General features: G+C 42.2%; 1 protein-coding gene across 6 annotated transcripts in view; it reads right to left on the bottom strand.

Moving 5' to 3' along the window:
* rbfox3a (RNA binding fox-1 homolog 3a) overlaps nt 1-12,952 on the bottom strand; it is a 744,884-nt gene that overhangs the window by 52,985 nt on the left and 678,947 nt on the right. For 5 of the 6 annotated variants that reach the window (XM_014212871.2, XM_014212878.2, XM_014212840.2 and 2 more), the window contains one exon: nt 2,819-2,965. In XM_014212871.2, the coding sequence (XP_014068346.1) occupies nt 2,819-2,965 (147 nt within the window). The remainder of the gene's footprint in view (nt 1-2,818; nt 2,966-12,952) is intronic. The other variant, XM_014212853.2, reaches the window with a different exon arrangement.

Genomic DNA, 12,952 nt, shown 5'->3' on the forward strand with positions numbered 1-12,952 from the left:
CCATCGACAAAGAGGTGCGTGGGTGGGTGGGTGCGAGCGTACGTCCGCGCGCGTAAACTCTGAAAAGCTTCTACATTCCCTTCGTATCCTATCCCACCACCCTAGAGACAATCGAACAACCAACTAACTAACCAAAATGCTTAACTGCCTTGTCTGCAACTGTAGTATTGAACCAAAGAACCAAATTGGTTAGTTCACTTTTCAAGCCGAAACTTGCCTGGGAAACCTAAAGTGGACAGTTTGAGTTGCTCACTTTCTAAAGTGCAAGAAAAAGGACTAAACATGTGACTTTGTTTTGATTGACCAACTTTTGTAGCCCAGTCCTCCTGACACCAAGTCTTCAGGGCCTATGTCAGTGCGACCCACTGTTAACAGGGTTAGACGCGCTCTGAGCATCGCTGATTGTAGTGAGTGCTAGCAGATTGTCTGTCTCTTCTAATCCTTCTCTCCTCTCTCCTCTCTCAGTGTCTCTGGTTAATTGTGGTGCAGAGCTCAGTGACTTGGAGACTTCAGTAAGTGACTGGGGAGTGTTACTGGAGAGTTAGGAGTCCCAGGCCTTCACACATTCACACACGCACACAACAGATGTTCCTCTCCATCTGAGAAGCCAGGGGACCAGGGGAGAAATCTCCAGCCTCCTATTATTTAAAAAGTTAGTGTTGAGTGTAGTGTGTGTGTATTTTATATATATATATATATATATATATATATATATATATATATATATATATATATATATATATATATATATATATATATATATATATGGCTGCCACCAGTAAACACTGTACTGTAAAGACTGGTCTGGTATTAACAAGCTATAGAGCTTCAAACACTATGGGGGGATTTCCATGATACATGTTTCTATTTCTGGGCCATTAGGGAACGGTCTGTCAGGGGGTCTCTCCTCTCTCTTTCACTCTCTCTCCCTCCTGCATGTTGTTTGTTTCTTTCTGTCCTCTCTCGCTGTGTGTCTTTCTTGTTCAAGCCCCCTGTGTTCTCTGTATTTATTGTTCTAGCCCCCTGTGTTCTCTGTATTTATTGTTCTAGCCCCCTGTGTTCTCTGTCTTTATTGTTCTAGCCCCCTGTGTTCTCTGTATTTATTGTTCTAGCCCCCTGTGTTCTCTGTATTTATTGTTCTAGCCCCCTGTGTTCTCTGTCTTTCTTGTTCAAGCCCCCTGTGTTCTCTGTATTTATTGTTCTAGCCCCCTGTGTTCTCTGTATTTATTGTTCTAGCCCCCTGTGTTCTCTGTCTTTCTTGTTCAAGCACCCCGTGTTCTCTGTATTTATTGTTCTAGCCCCCTGTGTTCTGTCTTTCTTGTTCAAGGACCCTGTGTTCTCTGTATTTATTGTTCTAGCCCCCTGTGTTCTCTGTATTTATTGTTCTAGCCCCCTGTGTTCTCTGTATTTATTGTTCTAGCCCCCTGTGTTCTCTGTATTTATTGTTCTAGCCCCCTGTGTTCTCTGTATTTATTGTTCTAGCCCCCTGTGTTCTCTGTCTTTATTGTTCTAGCCCCCTGTGTTCTCTGTATTTATTGTTCTAGCCCCCTGTGTTCTGTCTTTCTTGTTCAAGGACCCTGTGTTCTCTGTATTTATTGTTCTAGCCCCCTGTGTTCTCTGTATTTATTGTTCTAGCCCCGTGTTCTCTGTATTTATTGTTCTAGCCCCCTGTGTTCTGTATTTCTTGTTCTAGCCCCCCGTGTTCTCTGTATTTATTGTTCTAGCCCCCTGTGTTCTCTGTCTTTATTGTTCTAGCCCACTGTGTTCTCTGGCTTTCTTGTTCTTTGCTCTCTGTTTCTTGTACTCATCAAACATGCACAAAGTCTGTGGCAGGGAGAAGAAGCTAGCTGGCTCTGTGCTCTACAGTCATACTGCATGCCTGTGGGGACTTCTTGGTCACTTTGTTGGAATAAGAAGCAGTCGCTTCGGAAACAACATGACAGACTTGCACTAGTTGCTACTCCAACTACATAGGAGTGGGTACAAGTTGATGTTTGGGTTGTAAGGCCACAGGCAAGAAATGCAGCTCAAGACCGGCAGCGTTGTAGATCTTTAGAACTATGCTCCTCCAGGAACAAAAACAATTAAGCAAGTAAGAAGAAGTTGCCACTAATAACTCACACAGGGTCAGATATTTCATTCTAAGATATTTATTAATCATTTTTCAAAGCCTTTCACAAAGCAGAGAATTAAAAAAAAAACTATTCTAGAATCATTGTGTAATTCTAAAACAGCCCTGTGAATGAACCGTGTTCTGCTCTGAGAACCGCTACAACAGTCTTGGGAATTTAAACAGGTCTAGTGACATGTCCTCTCTCTCCAAGGAACGGTTAAGGACGACGGCCCTGTAACGCCCCGGAGATGAAAGATTCATATTTGTCTCTAATTTGAGGAGGAGAGGGTATGTGGAGGATAGGACGTGAATCATTTAGGCCTCCTCTCTAAAAGGTGTGCCGGGCCAATACATCTTTAATGGGGACAGTCTCAAAGTGGCACTTGATGTTCCTGTAGAGCTAAGAGTAGATGGGAGGATTACACAACCACATGCAGAGAGACTGAGACGTGGTCGGCTCAACAATGCGGTCCCAGACTGATGTGTTTTGTTAACCATTGACAGGTCTGTGCGTTCTGAACAGTGAGAACACACAATCTGGTATGTACACCAACATAGCCACTGATCAGGACTCAATCCCAGGTCCAGCGACTGTCAAGCCAACACCTTAACCATTATGCCAAGAGGGCCAAACCTTTGACGAGTCGCTAGGTGTTGGGTTAAGGTCGCTACAATATATTTTGTGTGTAATAGCTAGCTACTCACCCCAAACATTTGCCTGAGGTCTGGGTCTCTGAAGCGGAAAGGGATGTTGGAGACATGTAACCGTTTGGGCTGCTGCTTCTCTGATGAATCACACTGCTGCAGGTGGAGCTGATGGGAGCCCTCCGTTTGCGCAACCTCTTCTGCCTGCTGGAGGGAAACACAGACCACAAAAAAAATTGTTCCTAGCTTAAAGAACACTGGAATCTTGGGTATTGTAAAAATAAAATGATAGAGTGGAGTTTGGGTGGTTGGAAAAGAGAGAGTGTGAGCGTGGGAGTGTGAGAGGGACACGAAACCTCACTAGTCATAACTCATACTGTACACTCTAAAGTACCTTGATTGAAGCTAAAACACTTAAACATGATAATGCAATACCAACCAAATCACAGTGGTTTTTAATAATAAAGAAACATTTCATATTTAACTGCCTCTGTTCTCTAAGAGTGTGTGAATATGTCTTAGACAACATCCAGAATGGCACCCTATACCCTACATAGTGCATTACTTTTGACCAGAGCCCTAAGGCTCTGGTGAAAAGTAATATGCTATATAGGGAAAAGGGTGCCATTTGGGACATAGCCTAAGAGTGTGTGAATATCTTAGTCATACTGTAGGTTAGTGTGAGGCTCAGGTTGGAGGGGTCATGTATTTGCTATTTTCTCTGCTCTCCTGGCATTTGTATGTGGCACAGGAGATTAGGAAAGCTGTCTGGGAGGAGTGGACACAGATATAACAACCTAAAAAGGTCTAGACTACAGCATATATTACAATTAGATAGAGAGATGGGGAAGAGGGAGAGAAGAGAGAGAGAGAGAGAGATAAAAAAAGAGAGAGAGAGAGAAATACAAAAAGAGAGAGAGAGAGAGAGAGAGAGAAAGATTAAGAAAGTGAGAGAGAGAAAGTGATGGAAAGTAAGAGGAACGATGGTGAGAGAGGTATAACGACAGGAAGGAATTGACGGAGAGAAACGGAGGGTGACATAGCATTAGAGAGAGGGAGAGAAGTAAAGAGAGAGAGAGAGAGAGAGAGAGAGAGAGAGAGAACTAGGGATTCATCCAGACATCTTCTCATCCCTCAGACCCAGTGTGATCATCTGTCCATCACTGGCAGAAAGTGGCAGCGATAGGTCTCCAAGAGGGACGGCCCTTTGAGGTGTCGCCGTGACAACCTCCATTTACTTCACAGTTATCAGAGTAAGCATGACGACGAGGATCTCTGTTACCAACACCCGGGGGACCACTCTAAACAGGCCCTGAGATAAGACAGAGACACGCCGCTGGGAAACAGAGTTCAATTGTGGGGAGGACACCAGTGGTGGCTAGTGGCACTTTAACTCAGCTCATATTAATGGCTTGAAACATGGTTTCTTTGAAACATTTTCATTCACTACATTGCAGCCATTATTATGAGCCATCCTCCCCTCACCAGCCTCCTCTGGAGGACAGATATCTCAACTTAAGCCTTACCTGAGATGAAACTACCAGGTGGGTTTATACTATCAGAAGGAAAGCCTTCTACTGTCAATAGGTAGATGTTGAATGAACTCCTTTTACTTTGTTTTTGTTGTAAATGCTCCACCCTATTCTCATATGAAGGAGCAACCAGGAGGGAGGCAGAACAAGAGAGAGAGAGAAAGAGAAAGAAAGGAAGGAAGGAAGAGAAAAGACAGAGAGAGAGAAACAGAGAGGCAGAAGGTGAAAAATAGAGACAAAGCACGAGAATGAGATCGAGAGAGAGCGAGCAAGCGAGAGAGAGTGAGGACGCTGGAGGAGTTCATGTACATAATTAATTAGGATAACATTCAGGAGGAGGGATGAAGAGATGAAGAGATGATGTCAGCTAAACATCCCAGGGTTCAGAGCACGATCAATGAGAGAGAAGTGCTGAAGGCAGCGCCATTGATACAGACAGGAGGAGAGAGGAGGAGGGAGAGAGAGAGAGAGAGGAGGAGAGAGGAGGAGGGAGGAAGAGCAGGAAGGGAGAGAGAGGGGAAAAGAGAGGGAGAGGAGAGACAGAGAAGGGGTGCTGATTGAGCTTCTGTCTATCCTGGTGGTTGCGTGTGAGTGTGAGTGCTAAGTAGGACCATACAGGATTCTTTGGTTTGTCCTCATAGGATGACATTTGAATATTTTAGTATTTGAATTACTTCTGAGTATTTTGTCATTTGTATTACACTGGGCTGAACTACACTCCAATGTATTTTGTATTTTATAAATACTGTAATTTGTATTTTCGAAATACAAAATACTTGTCCATACAATTTTTGATAGTGGTTCACATTTTGTGGCACCCTTTCACCCTGCATTGGCATCAGAAGTCTGATAGCACTATGGTGTGATAAAAGTGTCTGCTAAACTAACGAAATATAAATGTATATGTAAAAATGAACAATTGTGAAGAATGCTGAGAATTATTCTAATGAGCTCCGCCCCGAAACATTACACAGTGTGCTTTGCAGTTCATTTTGGTATGTTCATTTTCACATAGCTAATGTTCGCTGGCTCACTAGCTAACGTTACCTGCATAATCTTACTATTTGTATCTCAGTGCTATTTGCTTAGCTAGCTAACATTGAACCTGGTTGGTTGCAAATTTATGCAGGGTAGTAACGTCATGAGTTGTGATTATGGTTCATTGTTTACCTAGCTAGCTATTGGTCTTAATAAAGACTCCAGTATGCAACTAACCATTTCGGGTGCGTTCGTTAATTCAGTCTAGGAATCTACTCCGATTTCAGAGCACTCTCATCTGTGTGCGCCAGAGAGCGCAGAATAACTGATGAATTTACCAATGCTCAACACCAGTTGAATATGGCTGGTGTCAGTAAATGTCAGTAAACTCATCGGCCAGAGCGTCCACTGTGCGCTCTGAATGCGAAACGCTCTGAAATTACAACCGGAAAATCTGACAGCACAGTTGCAGTCACCAACACTCTGGTTAAAATAACAGCCTAACCAGCTCTGCTATGGCGAGTAATGTTCAGTGAACTGTTCTCTCTCACTTAGATGTCTGGAAGTAGCTAGCAAGTTAGCTTGGGTGATTGACTGCTGTTGTTAGTACATTCAGATCATCCCTTAAAGAGATGGGTGGGGTTAAAGTTTAAGAGGGTGTGAACGATGCTGAATGGGTGTAGACAAAGAAGGTACCAAAACAAAGCAATAGTAGTACCAAAACATTCAAAGGCCATTTTCTCAAAAGTGAGTTTACAAGTTTATCAACTTTCAAAGCAAAATTACTTTCCAATTGTTCCTCAACTGTAGTGTATGATATCTCATTTTGTAGCTCTGAGTCTCTACTTTTATCTCTTGTAAAATACAATTTTAGATTTTGTTACATAAGACCGATTTCAGCCGGTCGATCACGTCTACATTTTGGTCATTTAGCAGGCACGCTTATCCAAAGTGACTTGCTCGGCTAAGGTAGTTAACCTGTCTGGGCTAGTGGGCAGTATTTTCACGGCCGGATAAAAAACGGACCCGATTTAAACTGGTTACTACGAGAATATGCAAATTATTAGTAGATTTGGATAGAAAACACTCTGAAGTTTCTAAAACTGTTTGACTGGTGTCTGTGAGTATAACAGAACTCGTATGGCAGGCAAAAACCTGAGAAAATTCCAAGCAGGAAGTGGCCTGTCTGAGAATTTGTAGTTCTTCTTTTGATTCTCTATCAAAACTACAGTATCTGTGGGGTTACGTTGCACTTTCTAAGGCTTCCATTGGCTCTCTAAAGCCTTCAGAAAGCGGATTGAGGCGTCTTCTGTCTCTGGGCAGAGTATAGTAGCTCAGTTTCTCAGTGGTCTGTCTGATGACAAAGAGATTGGATATGCGCGTTCCCGCGAGCACGCAGTTTTTTCTTTTCCTCTTTGAATGAATACACTATTGTCCGGTTGGAATATTATCGCTATTTTACGAGAAAAATACCATAAAATTGATTTTAAACAGCGTTTGACATGCTTCTAAGTACGTTAATGGAACATTTAAAAAAATGTTGTCTCAAAATGTGCTCGCGCGTTACCCTTTGGATAGTGACCTGAACGCACGAACAAAACGGAGGTATTTTGGCATAACTATGGATTATTTGTAACAAAAACAACATTTATTGTGGAAGTAGCAGTCCTGGGAGTGCATTCTGACGAAGATCAGCAAAGGTAATACAATATTTCTAATACTAACTCTGAGCTTAGTGTGCCCCGAACTTGGCGGCTGTCAAAATAGCTAGCCGTGATGGCTGAGCTATGTACTCAGAATATTGAAAAATGTGCTTTCGCCGAAAAGCTATTTTAAAATCTGACATAGCGATTGCATAAAGGAGTTTTGTGTCTATAATTCTTAAAATAATTGTTATGTATTTTGTCAACGTTTATGATGAGTAATTTACCAAGAACCATTTTATCATGTAAAGGTTCTTCCTACAGCCCTCTATCAATGGTTCCACCATCCTTGTTAGCCTTTAGATTTTCATTATTTATGACAATACATTACATCGGAAAGTATTCAGACACCTTGACTTTTCCACATTTTGTTACGTTACAGCCTTATTCTAAAATGGACTAAATATATTTTTTCTTCATCAATCTACAGACAATAGCCAATAATGACAAAGCAAAAACAATTTTTCTTTTTGCACATTTACTTAAAAAAAAACAGAAATATAACATTTACATAAGTATTCAGACTCTTTACTCAGAACTTTGTTTAAGCATCTTTGGCAGCGTTTAAAGCCTTGAGTGTTCTTGGGTATGATGCTACAAGCTTGGCACACCTGTATTTGGGGAGTTTCTCCCATTCTTCTCCGCAAATCTTCTTGAGCCCTGTCAGGTTGGATGGGGAGCATCACTGCACAGCAATTTTCAGGTCTCTCCAGAGATTTTAGATCGGGTTGAAGTCCGGGCTTTGGCTGGGCCACTCAAGGACATTCAGAAACTTGTCCCGAAGCCACTCCTGCGTTGTCTTGGCTCTGTGCTTTGGGTCATTGTCCTGTTGGAAGGTGAACATTCACCCTAGTCTGAGATCCTGAACGCTCTGGAGCAAGTTTTCATCAAGGATCTCTCTGTACTTTGCTCAGCTTATCTTTCCCTCGATCCTGACTAGTCTCCCAGTTCCTGCCTCTGAAAAACATCCCCACAGCATGATGCTGCCACCACCAAGCTTCACCGTAGGGATGGTGCCAGGTTTCCTCCACACGTGACGCTTGGAAATCAGGCCAAGAGAGAGTCCTTTAGGTGCCTTTGTGACAAACTCCAAGCGGGCTGTGCCTTTTACTGAGGAGTGGCTTATGTCTGGCCACTCTACCATAAAGGCCTGATTGGTGGAGTGCAAGGCCCTTCTCCCACGATTGCTCAGTTTGGCCTGGCGACCAGCTCTAGGAAGAGTCTAGGTTGTTCCAAAGTTCTTCCATTTAAGAATGATGGAGGCCACTGTGTTCTTGGGGACTGTGTTCTTGGGGACCTTCAATGCTGCAGAAATGTTTTGGTACCCTTCACCAGATCTGTGCCTCGACACAATCCTGGCTCGGTCTACGGAAAATTCCTTCGACTTCATGGCTTGGTCTTTGCTCTGACATGCACTGTCAACTGTGAGACCTAATAAAGACAGGTGTGAACCTTTCCAAATCATGTCCAATCAATAAAATGTACCACAGGTGGACTCCAATCAAGTTATTGAAACATCTCAAGGATGATCAATGGAAACAGGATGCACATGAGCTCAATTTCGAGTCTCATAGCATAGGATCTACAGTGGGGGAAAAACGTATTTGATCCCCTGCTGATTTTGTATGTTTGCCCACTGACAAAGAAAGGATCAGTCTATAATTTTAATGGTAGGTTTATTTGAACAGTGAGAGACAGAATAACAACAAAAATATCCAGAAAAACGCATGTCAAAAATGTTATAAATTGATTTGCATTTTAATGAGGGAAATAAGTCTTTGACCCCCTCTCAATCAGAAAGATTTCTGGCTCCCAGTTGTCTTTTATACAGGTAATGAACTGAGATTAGGAGCACACTCTTAAAGGGAGTGCTCCTAACCGCAGCTTGTTACCTGTAAAAAAGACACCTGTCCACAGAAGCAATCAATCAATCAGATTACAAACTCTCCACCATGGCCAAGACCAAAGAGCTCTCCAAGGATGTCAGGGAGAAGATTGTAGACCTACACAAGGCTGGAATGGGCTACAAGACCATCGCCAAGCAGCTTGGTGAGAAGGTGACAACATTTGGTGCGATTATTCGCAAATGGAAGAAACACAAAAGAACTGTCAACATCCCTCGGCCTGGGGCTCCATGCAAGATCTCACCTCGTGGAGTTGCAATGATCATGAGAACGGTGAGGAATCAGCCCAGAACTACACGGGAGGATCTTGTCAATGATCTCAAGGCAGCTGGGACCATAGTCACCAAGAAAACAATTGGTAACACACTACGCCGTGAAGGACTGAAGCATCCACAAGGTCCCCCTGCTCAAGAATACATTTACATTTTAGTCATTTAGCAGACACTCTTATCCAGAGCGACTTACAGTAGTGAATGCATACATTTCATAAATGTTTTTCTCTGTACTGGTCCCCCATGGGAAACGAACCCACAACCCTGGTTTTGCCATCACCATGCTCTACCAACTGAGCCACACGGGAATACATATACATTCCCGTCTGATGTTTTCCAATGAACATCTGAATGACTCAGAGGACAACTGGTGAAAGTGTTGTGGTCAGATGAGACCAAAATGGAGCTCTTTGACATCAACTCAACTCGCCGCGTTTGGAGGAGGAGGAATGCTGCCTATGACCCCAAGAACACCATCTCCACCGTCAAACATGGAGGTGGAAACATTATGCTTTGGGGGTGTTTTTCTGCTAAGGGGACAGGACAACTTCACCGCATCAAAGGGACGATGGACGGGGCTATGTACCGTCAAATCTTGGGTGAGAACCTCCTTCTCTCAGCCAGGGCATTGAAAATGGGTCGTGAATGGGTATTCCAGCATGACAATGACCCAAAACACATGGCCAAGGCAACAAAGGAATGGCTCAAGAAGAAGCACATTAAGGTCCTTGAGTGGCCTAGCCAGTCTCCAGACCTTAATCCCATAGAAAATTTGTGGAGGGAGCTGAAGGTTCCAGTTGCCAAACGTCAGCCTCGAAACCTTAATGACTTGGAGAAGATCTGCAAAGAGGAGTGGGACAAAATCCCTCCTGAGATGTGTGCAAACCTGGTGGCCAACTTCAAGAAACGTCTGACCTCTGTGATTGCCAACAAGGGTTTTGCCACCAAGTACTAAGTCATGTTTTGCAGAGGGGTCAAATACTTATTTCCCTCATTAAAATGCAAATCATTTTATAACATTTTTGACATGTGTTTTTCTGGATTTTTTTGTTGTTATTCTGTCTTTCACTGTTCAAATTAACCTACTATTAAAATTATAGACTGATCATTTCTTTGTTAGTGGGCAAATGTACAAAATCAGCAGGGGATCAAATACTTTTTTCCCCCACTGTAAAGACTTATGTAAATAAGGTATTTCTGTTTTTATTTTTAATACATTAGCAGAAAAAAAACTGTTTTCACTTTGCCATTATGGTGTTATTGTGTGCAGATTGTTGGAGGGGATGGTGTTTTGGACTGGCCAGAGACAGAGCTGAGCCCGAGAGCCGTACAGGTTGTTCATTGCCCCTTGGTTCACCATCTCCCTGGCCTGGTTCATCACCTCCCTGGCCCGGTTCATCACCTCCCTGGCCCCTCTCCTCAGAGTCCAGGCCCTTCTCACCAACACCCAAATGCACCGTCCAGGCACACCCTTGCCCTCTGCCCTGCAACTCCATCAACCTCCGCCCCATCTCCCCGACTAAGCTCCAGTGGTCAGAAGAGGAGGACAGCTGGCTCCAAGTAATCTATAAGTCTTTGCTAGGTATAGCTCCGCCTTATCTCAGCTCACTGGTCACCATAGCAACACCCACCCATAGCACACCCACCCGTACCACCCGTAGTACCAACAGGTATATTTCATTGGTCATTCCCAAAGCCAACACCTCATTCGGCCGCCTTTCCTTCCAGTTCTCTGCTGTCAATGACTGGAACGAATTACAAAAATCACTGAATTTGGAGACTTATATCTCTCTTGCTAACTTTAAGAGTCAGCTGTCAGAGCAGTTTACCGATCGCTGCAGCTGTACACAGCCCATCTGTAAATAGCCCATCCAACCAACTACCTACCTCTTCCCCATATTTGTTTTTCTGCTCTTTTGCACACCAGTATTTCTACTTGCACATCCTCATCTGCACATATATCACTCCAGTGTAAATTGCTAAATTGTAATTACTTCAGCACTATTGGCCTATTTATTGCCTTACCTCCTTACTTCATTCACACACACGGTATACAGATTCTTTGTTATTTTTTTCTCTTTTTTTCTATTGTGTTATTGACTGTACGTTTATTTATTCCATGTGTAATTCTGTGTTGTTGTTTTTGTCGCACTGCTTTGCTTTATCTTGGCCAGGTCGCAGTTGTAAATGAGAACTTGTTCTCAACTGGCCTACCTGGTTAAATAAAGGTGAAATAAGAAATAAATAAACAGCTGAGGATCCTTTGGACACTGACATTATGCAGCGGGTCGATGAGCTAAAGAAGAGTTAGAGAAACATCGGCAATGTCCAGCAAAGGCTGTCTACGACGTCATGCTATTCCTCCTGATCAATGTATCCCATTTGTCAGGGACATGACGATGTACTTTCATTCTTTTTTTAAACTTTTACCATCAATCAGTGATGTGTGTCCTCTCTGTCCTCTCTCAAATTAGACAGAGCCCTCCATCTCACCCCCAAAACAGGTGTTTTAAACACATTTGTAGAGATGTATGTTAACATGTTTTCTTTAATAACTTTTTTACTGGGTAATAACTTTTTTTTTGCCTGTTTAAAAAAAAAAAATTTTATTTTCTCATTCACATGTTAAGGTGGTAGGTAATTTACAGTTTTTTTTAAATATATTTTGTTATTTTCTCACTCACACGTTAAGGTGGTTGGTAATTTACTGTAGGTTTTTACATGTTTATACTTAGTTATTTTCTCAATCACATGTTAAGGTGGTAGGTAATTTACTGGTTAACTTTGTGTTTTTTTCTCTTATTTCCCCTTTTGAGACCACAGTCTTCTTAGTGCACCTTTCATTTGACATGGCAAAATGATCTCCTTACTGGCACCCTGTGTTTTACATTGTTTTAAATAAATATCTAAAAGGTCTGCAAATGTCTTCGTCTGGTCAGCTGTACTTGTAGCAGAAAACATTACTGTTCTGAATCTGTCACTCAGTAAACTTTGAGTTATACAGATGAGGTTAATGTCTTGGAGGTCTTTAATGTCTAGAGCTGGACAGCCATCCTCACCCATGTACTGTACCAGCCGTGTATTATAGCAGGAATGTCCTCATTGAAAGGCCACTACACATAACACGTTAGGTAAATGTCTTCAGGGTCTACCATTCAACAGATGTATGACAAAAATAACAACACAAGGATGAAGTGACTGTTATTATGTCTTTATTGTGATTTGTAAAGTGTCAAAACAGCATAATCCAAACAGCTAAACCATCAACCAGTGCCTTCAGAAAGTATTCACACCTCTTGACTTTTCCAAATTTTATTGTGTTAGAAAGTGGGATTAAAATAGATTTAAATGTCATTATTTGTCAACGATCTACACAAAATATTCTGTAATGTCAAATTGGAAGAAAAATTCTAACATTGGTTAAACACTTATAAAAATGAAACACTAATATATCTAGATTAGATAGGTATTCAACCCCCTGAGTCAATACATGTTAGAATCACCTTTGGCAGTGATTACAGCTGTGAGTCTTTCCAGGTTAGTCTCTAAGAGCTTTCCACACCTGGATTGTGCAACATTTGCCCGTTACTATTTTCTAAATACTCAAATTGCTTGTTGATCATTGCTAGAGAACCATTTTCAGGTCTTGCTATAGATTTCCAAGCAGATTTAAGTCAAAACTTTAACTCGGCCAATCAGGAACATTTTCTTTCTTGGTAAGCAACTCCAGTGTAGATTTGACTTTGTGTTTTAGGTTATTGTCCTGCTGAAAGGTAAATTCATCTCCCAATGTCTGGTGGAAAGC

The sequence above is a fragment of the Salmo salar genome, chromosome ssa01, assembly GCF_905237065.1.
Source record: "Salmo salar chromosome ssa01, Ssal_v3.1, whole genome shotgun sequence".
Taxonomy (NCBI): domain Eukaryota; kingdom Metazoa; phylum Chordata; class Actinopteri; order Salmoniformes; family Salmonidae; genus Salmo; species Salmo salar.